Raw genomic sequence first — 9,014 nt, 5'->3', positions numbered from 1 at the left:
AGCCAGAATTCAAATAGCAAAAGTCCCCAAAAAATTAGATAAACTGTGGCATGATAAAAAAAAAAACATAATTGTATGTCCTGGTAAGGCTGTTGTACGCTATTTATTTCATTTTATTGTAAAAATTCCACAATTGCTGGTGCAGTGTTGGTAATGATTAGCACTGTTGCCTCCCAGCAAGAAGGTGCTGGGTCCGATTCCTGGGAGTCTGGGACCATTATATGTAGAGTTTGAATGTTCTCCCTGACCCTGTGGATTTCCTCCCAGCTGTCCAGTTTCCTCCCACCATCAAAACATTTATGAATGTTCAACACATTCTCACACTTCTCAGTTGCAGCAGCTCTGATCAACCCTTAACCTGAAATTCCATTGTGCAATTTCGATTGAATGACAATAAAGATCATTCTCTTCAATAACAAATCATAATTAACTAATGAAAGCACTTATTGTACAAACAACTGCCAAGGCCACTCAGGTTCCCACATCAATTCACTCCCCTATAATGCATACTTAACATCTGAATCACCAACAAAATCTTAGAATTTCTTTCTTAGGCCATATCCTACATACCCACAACATTTTATAAAATATGTCCTCAACTTTACAGTCATATTGCTTAAAAAAACTAATGCCAGCAAAGCATAACTTTCCTTGTTGATGTGCAGAATAAGTGACAATATGGTGTGTGCAGTTTGCTAAAAAAATGCTTTGCAGGTCTGCTAACAAGTTTAACCCTTCTCAAAAACAAGAAAAGCTATACTCACCTGTAGTATAGTATATTATACTATTGCTTATCACTGTGTTTCTGTGAAGTGTGTGGGTAAATCCAGCAAAGAAAAACAGCTAATGTTAAGGTGTGACTGTGGACTTTGAGTCTTGGATTTGCTGCCTATATGACACCTTAGAGGAACTCAAGCCGTGCCTCCAGTTTCATCAAATACCAGTCTGACTGGAATAATATCCACTGTGATCATGAAAGGCACCTGAGAAGCCCGGTGTGGAAAGTGTAATGATGCTTTGTAGGTGAATCACATTGTGATTGTGTGACTATCCATGTATTTTCAGAAATGTGATCTTAAATGGCACCTCAGCCATTTTTTTCTTGTTCAGGAGAGAGTGATACATTTTCATTGGTTATTTAAATTCTAACTGATTTGTGATGATTTCAGTGTTTTTTTCCCCTAAATGTGGTGCAGTTAGAAAGTAAACCAGCAAAAGCAAACTAATTTTCTGAAAACAACTCCCAAGAAGTGAGTTGTGATGAGGGAAACATGTTTACACAGCTGCATTATTATTTTGATTAGAGGCTGATGCCTGGTGCTGTCACTGAGTACCGTGGATCTCCTGTGGTTCTATTATGTATGAGGTCTCACAGTGAGCCCAACCCTGAGGAGATCCAGACGGGATATTCTTCTAAAGATTTAAAACTGCTGTGGTAATTTGAGTGTATTAACGGGTGAACCTGAGCACACAGCTTAAAGGGAGGCACCTTGTCTCCATGGCAATAGAGGACACTCAACAATGGCATCAAGCTGTCCCGGTACATGAGAGTCCCCAGGGGAGCGATGAAGGAAATACCATACCAGGACACTTGATCTACTTGTTTTCAAATGTGAATGCACTGTAATAGATACAAAGTGGCAGTGCTGCATGTATAATGTCCAATCAATATACTGTATATAACTATAATACCAGCACTGGTATAGGCAATAAGCTATAAACATCAGAAATGCACTCAAACAGACCAACATTCTTATTTGAGTGTCATGGTATAGTAATAGTATTTACTTTGATTTGCTAGTTTGTTTGTTTTCTTTTTATTAAGTTTGTCCATTGTGGTACTAATAATGGACTGTCCTATTTATGTTTGTAATTTTTCATTTAGTTTGAACACACTAAATTGGTGAATACATGTTTAATAAAAAGATAGTTGCATTGATTTAAGTGTGCAAAAATAGTATTCTGTTTTTGTTTTTTTTCTGGCACCTTGCCTTATCCTCTTATTGTGAGTATGGTTTTTTCATGGTATTCGCCAATCTCTTCAATAGACTAAAAAAACCCAGTTTTTTGTGTAAAGGCATGTTATTCAGGTGTATATTAGTGAGTTTTTTTTTATAACGCCTCTGTGAGTGATGGGGGAACTTATTTACTTAACAAATATAAAAAGCAAACTAGTAAATGTATCAGTGAACTGTAAACTGAAGTGCAGCACACACTGAATGAAAATATAACCAAATAAAGCTGAGATGAACACAGACGCTCTGCTGCTCTCTTCCTTTTATGGTCATGGAGGCTGTGGGAGGGGGCGGGGCTGGAATGTAACGTCCTAAACGTGCTCCCCACACCCGGAAGCTTCTAAAGATGTAACATGTTTACCTGAAGTTAGCGGTGTTTGAGGATAAGTAGACAAATTTAAACTATAGTTTAACATTTTTCGGATAAAGCTGTATTGTGTGTCGCACTACGAAGATGGGCGAGCGTGACAAACAAATGGTATGGTAACATTCGCTGTTTTTGTCGTGTTAGCTTAGCAAATTTCACTCAGGTCCTTTTGCTCAGAACATTTTGCTGTGAGTCTGATACCTTGTTGCCCTCTTCTTCTCTTTAACCTAGCAGCCTGCAGCCATGAAGGAGGAGGGCAACTCTCTGTTCAAGGCAGGGGACATGCAGGGAGCCGTCAGCTGTTACACCAGAGCACTGAAGCTGAGTGAAAGCCAAGCAGAGAGAGCTGTTCTCTACCGCAACCGCTCAGCCTGCTACCTCAAACTGGAGGATTACAGCAAGGCGGAGGCTGATGCATCCAAAGGTAACAAACATCACTGCAGGCAATATAGCTGATTATGTATGGACAATGCAGAAAAGCCCATTTTCCATCTACAGTACTAGTGCTCAACAACTTTAAAAGCACAGTTTAATGAATAATTGAACATCTGATTTTCCCCTTTCAAACATTTTCTGCTACTATATATTTTACTACCCTGATTGTTGAATTGAACAAATTAATATTTGAAAAAAAGTTACAAAAAATGTATATGAAAGTAAACTGAAGTGGTTCAAAAAGTTGGTATTTCAATAATTATATTTTTTGTGCTGCTGCCTTAATATGAATTACTATTACTGAAATCATGAAGAGTAAAGTGTCAAATATGAGAACAATATTTGTTCAGCTGTTCCATCCACCCACCTCTTTCCAGATAGTTCCACTGTGACTTGCTAAGGTACAGGTTTGGCAGTAATAATTTCTTGGTTGTTTTAAAAGGGATAAAAAAAATTTGTGTATCACAGATCTCAGTACTACAGTCAAGGTTGGGGTACTGTGTCGAACACAAACCCACGGATCAAGTCCCTTTAACTACCTGAAGATTTTGATGTACACAATTATAAAGATTGTCATGTTTGCCACCTTTCTCAGCTCTTGACACTGACCCGGGTGATGTGAAAGCCAGGTTTAGAAGAGCTCAGGCTTTTCAGAAACTTGGTCGGCTTGACCAGGCTTTTTTAGATGCTCAACGGTGTGCTCAGCTGGAGCCCAAAAACAAAGCCTTCCAGGATTTGCTCAGACAGCTAGGAGCCCAGATCCATCAGAAGGTGATATAATGTTTTTAATAAAGTGGATGAAGTGTTGTGGAGATTTTGTCTTTGAAACTGCAGACACTAAAGAAAATGTTTGTAATAAAGCTCTCCTCTCTCAATCCTGTAGTCAGCACAATTAAATTCCACAGATGCCCGTGTGCAGCAGATGTTCTCCCTCCTCTTGGATGCTTCTGCAAAAGAGTCAGATCGACAGAAGGTCTTTATATTTAATTTCTAATGCTGTAACTTATTTTTATTTATATTGATTCATCTATAACATTGTATGGCACCACAATAATGTAGTTCAATTAATCCATTTCAGGCTGCTCAGAACCTTGTGGTGTTGGCTCGAGAAGAGGCAGGAGCTGAGCAGATCTTCCGTAACGATGGAGTGAAGCTGATTCAGAAACTTCTCCTGTCGAAGCAGGAAGAGGTAGTTCTTTCTGCTCTGAGGACGCTGGTTGGTTTGTGTACAGGGCATCAGTCCAGAGTAAGCACATTCATATTCTCTTTTGATATTCATTGCACCATCTTTAACGTCATTTTAATAGATACATAAACTATATAAACACAGATAAATGATTTATTCACAGTGGTGGTTCTTGTCTGCTCCCTTTGTTCGTTTAAATATTGCTACATTTCTCTTTCTATTCATGTTAATCTGCTTTGACACAGTTTATAACTACACATTGATGTTTATATCTACAGGGATTTCTGTGAGGGGATTTTACGCACCGTGTTAATGACACACTTGGTTTATTGGCTATTTTCCAGTGCTAAAATCAATTGTCTTACTCACAGACGATGGCTATTGTGAATGAGTTGGGAATGGAGCAGCTGTGCACAGTAATGGGATCAGGGGCCTCCACTGTGTCTCTGGCTGCCTGCCACCTACTGCAGGTGATGTTTGAGGCTTTAACTGAGGGGATGAAAAGAGAGGTCAGAGGGAAAGATGAAGCCATACTTCCTGGTGAGTTTGCAGTCGCATCATGTTCGTATTATTATTCAGGTGATTATTTTTATGTGTCAGCTGTGGTTTTTGTTGTTGTTAATTGCCTGACATTGACACAGAGCCATCCAAAGAGCTACGCTCGATGTTGGGGCATCTCTTGGGAATGTTGCCAGCATCTAATGTGTCAGGACCAGGCAGAGACAGCGCCATCAACCTCCTGGTCAAACAAGTTCCCCGCAAGTCTTTGAAAAACCCAGACAATTCCCTCACGTTGTCAGTAATAGACCAGGGTATGAAACACACATGCATGTAATCATATAATTTTTCACACCTATACTTTGATTGACACAAAATGGCCTTTGAAACCCTGTCAAACATACACATAATGTTTTAATATAGTTGCACTACAGCCACATATCATCTGGCATCTCTTTCCATTTCTCAAATGAAATGTGGCTTTTATTTCAGCTACTCCAAACCCTTGACATCCTGTCACCATTTTCATTTGACATTTGCAGGGCTGAAGAAAATTCTGGAGGTGGCTGGGACAGTAGTTGAGCTCTCAGAGGGACCATCTCTTACAGACAACACCCACATGAGCTGTTCTGTTTTGCTTAGCAAACTTTACAATGACCTTAAGAGTGAAAAGGAGAGGGAGAACTTCTACAAACTTTGTGAAGAATATGTTCAGTGAGTTGACCCCTGAAACGTGTATTCTTACAGTATATATGAACTCGCACCTTTGCATTCAATGAAAAAATCTCCTCTGTTTTTCTGTGTAGGCAGCACTTTAGTCAATCCGGACTGAAGGCCAAGTTACGAGCCATCCAGACTGTATCGGCACTCCTGCAAGGACCTAGTGATGTGGGCAACAGAGCTCTGGAAATGTCAGGAATGATGGACGCTGTGATCTCCCTGTGTGCCTCTGAAGATGTAACTCACCAGCAGGTAGCGGTGGAGGCTCTTATCCATGCTGCTGGCAAGGCCAAGAGAGCCTCCTTCATCACAGCTAATGGAGTGGCACTTCTGAAGGACCTGTATAAGAAGAGTGAGAATGACAGGATACGTGTGAGAGCCTTAGTGGTAAGCGCTGAAGACTGTTGAAGAAAAAGAGTATCTCTAGATGGATATAAAAAGAATAATTCACTGTTGCTTATCATTCAGGGTTTGTGCAAACTTGGATCGGCAGGAGGGACGGATTTCAGCATGAAGCAGTTTGCAGAGGGATCCACACTGAAGCTTGCCAAGCAGTGCAGGAAGTATGTACAGTATGATTTGACTTATATTTTGAACCTGATGTGATGTGTGGTCCTCATTGTTCTCTGATTTCTGCTCATTGGTCTCTTCTTCCGTTAGGTGGCTATGTAATGAGTCTCTGCCTCCAACCTCCCGTCGCTGGTCTGTCGAAGGCCTTGCCTACCTCACCTTTGATGCTGATGTGAAGGAGGACTTGGTGGAAGACAAGAGTGCTTTGCTGGCCATGTTTGAACTAGCAAAGGTTAGATTGATGATGATTGATGTCGTTGAATAATTTGTTTTTGCACTTCTCACATGCACAGTAGAAAGCAATTGCAAAGTCAAATTGTCAAATGAGTTCACTTAATGCTGATAAAGCCTATCTGCTCTAAATGACTTTCTCTGCATCTCTCAGTATAGTGGTTGTATCTTGTTTCACATGGTGACTTCCAGTGCTGCACACAGGAAGTGATTTGTTTATATAAAGACAGATGGAGGCAACATCAATATTGCGCTAGTAAAACAAGTCAACTACAAACATGTTGGTGCATTACTAAAAACAAAAACAAGTGCCCAAGTGTTAGAAGTGAATTCTACTGCTGGTGTATACACACACTCCCTGCTTTAGTCCTGACAGAGTTTTCAGATGTAAGACGCAGCATACAAATGTTATGTTCCTGTTCACATGGACCAAACAGGCAGAATAATAACATAAAACAAAAAATCACCAAAGTTATACACTGCAAGTTTAAACTTTTGCTAACTGGGCAGCACTGACTGCCTTATTTCTTTTTTCCACAGTCTGAGGATAAGACTGTGCTCTTTGCTGTGGGCTCCACATTAGTGAATTGCACCAACAGCTATGAAGTGGAGAAGCCAGATCCTCAGATGGTGGAGTTGGCCAAATATGCAAAGCAGCACGTGCCTGAGGATCATCCCAAGGTACTGGTTACACATCAACATGACACATCAACAACACTTCATTTACTGAATGCTATAGGGTAGCTCTCCCACTCAAAATGTATCTCGTTTCTTTAGATGCTCTTAAAAATTATGATACATGCATGTTTTCCCCAAGATGACAGCAAGGTTACTCTCTTCTTTGCTCATTTTGTCAGGATGCACCATCTTATGTGGAGAAAAGGCTGGTGAAGCTTCTGGAGGCTGGTGTAGTATCTGCACTGGTTTGTATGGTCAAACAGGAGAGTCCAGCCCTCACTGAGGCTTGTAGAGAATGCATTGCCAGGTAAGAAAAGGACTATTGGGTTTTTTCCTTCCTGTTCTCTTTGTTGATTTACTCTTGTTGCCATTTCTCATGGCAGGGTGTTCTTGGCTTTGGTGCAACGGCAGGAAGACAGAGGCACTGTGGTGGCACAGGGTGGAGGAAAGGTGGAGCAACATGATATATTTGGTTTAGCTTGTGCACTTACCTGAAATACTTTGATTTTGGAGGTTTATGTAATCTATGGATACTGTTTTCCTCCATAGGCTCTAATCCCACTGGCATCTGACAACACGGATGCAGGGAAAGTCAAAGCAGCACAAGCCCTGGCAAAGATAACCATCACATCCAACCCAGAAATTGCCTTTCCAGGAGAAAGGGTGAGGAGAATCTGTTAACGATCTCTACATTCAGAATTTAAAAAAAGTTTCCATTATTAAACCTTTGCTCTTGGATGTTTGTAGATCTATGAGGTGGTGCGCCCACTTGTCAGTCTACTAAGTCTTGAATGCACCCTGCTACAGAACTTCGAAGCACTCATGGCTCTCACCAACTTGGCTGGCATCAGTGATAGACTCAGGTTGGCCACTAGGGGGAAGTCTCTCCCAAGATAACATGAAGCCATACAACTGCATATGAGTCTTTGGATTGTGTGCTTGTGTTGATAATGTGTATTGTTTCATAGACAAAAGATCACAAAAGAAAAAGCTCTTCCAAAAATTGAAGGCTACATGTTTGAGGAGCATGAACTGGTTCGAGCCTCAGCCACAGAGTGCATGTGTAATTTGGTTTTAAACACAGAGGTAAGTCACAAATTATTAATCATACCTTCTTTAGCACAAAATAAGTGAAAAGTTGAAATGACAGCAATGGCTGTTTGGTGTGTCCTAAGGTGCAGAAGCTATACTTGGCCACAGGTAATGATCGCCTGAAGCTGCTCGTGCTCTACAGTGGTGAGGAGGATGAAAGGCTGCGGAGAGCTGCTGCGGGAACTCTAGCAATGCTGACCGCTGAGCAGCCTGAGCTTTGTGCCCGCATCCCTGGAACAGTAAGCACACCACTACAGCAACTCACTATCCTCACACCTAGATCAAGACACCAATGATTGATACTAACAAAAAGACTGTGTTCATATTGGTTCCCCTTTAACTCCTGACATCCTCTGTTTTCAGACAACCCATTGGCTTGAGATTATACAGGCACTGCTGCTCAGTGAAATATCTGACCTACGCCATCGTGGAGTGGTCATTGTCCAGAACTTGATTCAGGCAGAGAAGAGCCTTGCTGAGACCATCATGGAGAGCGAAGCTCTGGAGATACTGTCTGTCCTGGCAAAGGGAGGGGAGGACACGGCAAAGCAGGTTTCAAAGATAGCGCAAAGCTGCCTGGACAAGGCAGTGGAGTATGGCATCATCAGAGACGGGGAAGGAAGGGAAAAGGACAAAGGAACAGAACCCTGAATAGAACACGCAGCATGTGTCTGTGGATGCACCTCCTGTTTGAGAGTTTTAAGTACCATGTTAGACAAGAGAAGTTATTTCACTTTTTCAGGATGCTGATCCTAAAATGTGCCTGTGTCTTAACAGAAACGGTGTAAAAGTAAAAGAAAGTTGTTAAATACAAAACAAGCAGATTCACATGGGGCTATTTTATTACACATGTTCATTCATGTACATCTGGAAATTATGCACAATCAGCTTAAAGACCAATAAGAAAGTGTTGTTTTATTTTACATTCTTTGCTAAATATCGTAATTTTTACTTGTATAATTATTCCACAATTATGTTCACTTTTTGGTTTTTATTGTCCTCACTACTTAATTGTTTTTTTTATAATTATGTTAAAAATATAAAGATGAAAACATTTCATTCATTTAAGTCACCAAATGTGTGTTGTGCAATTTTTTTTTTGTTAAAACCTCACTACATTCCGTGTTTTTACTGTTTAATAAAACTCCATATCTGAACCGTACTGTCTTCTTTTGTTTACATTGAATGAATTAAACTTCAGATATAAATTAGGGATCATAAT

The 9,014-nt window shown here is 40.5% G+C and overlaps 1 protein-coding gene across 1 annotated transcript; it reads left to right on the top strand.

The window, feature by feature from the left end:
• Positions 1 to 2,410: 2,410 nt before the first annotated feature.
• On the top strand, positions 2,411 to 8,606 carry unc45a (unc-45 myosin chaperone A). The gene is made up of 19 exons (XM_083893352.1): positions 2,411 to 2,493; positions 2,614 to 2,806; positions 3,413 to 3,588; positions 3,701 to 3,790; positions 3,896 to 4,063; positions 4,375 to 4,543; positions 4,645 to 4,815; positions 5,044 to 5,215; positions 5,308 to 5,608; positions 5,690 to 5,784; positions 5,882 to 6,023; positions 6,563 to 6,703; positions 6,880 to 7,007; positions 7,084 to 7,150; positions 7,250 to 7,363; positions 7,448 to 7,563; positions 7,669 to 7,786; positions 7,876 to 8,031; positions 8,156 to 8,606. Exons 1-19 carry the CDS (start codon positions 2,470 to 2,472, stop codon positions 8,441 to 8,443), a joined length of 2,829 nt encoding a protein of 942 aa, XP_083749478.1. The 5' UTR covers positions 2,411 to 2,469; the 3' UTR covers positions 8,444 to 8,606.
• The last annotated feature ends 408 nt before the right edge of the window (positions 8,607 to 9,014 follow it).

This window comes from Microchirus variegatus, assembly GCF_963457635.1.
Source record: "Microchirus variegatus genome assembly, chromosome: 8".
NCBI lineage: Eukaryota > Metazoa > Chordata > Actinopteri > Pleuronectiformes > Soleidae > Microchirus > Microchirus variegatus.
The sequence above is the reverse complement of the archived record's forward strand: the minus strand, read 5'-3'. Positions and strand labels throughout refer to the sequence as shown.

Coding starts and splice junctions, on each gene's coding strand:
- unc45a (XM_083893352.1), top strand. CDS start 2,470: ATGGGCGAGCGTGACAAACAAATG. Junction 3,791..3,895: donor AAGAGTCAGATCGACAGAAG/GTCTTTATATTT, acceptor AATCCATTTCAG/GCTGCTCAGAACCTTGTGGT. Junction 4,064..4,374: donor GTACAGGGCATCAGTCCAGA/GTAAGCACATTC, acceptor TCTTACTCACAG/ACGATGGCTATTGTGAATGA.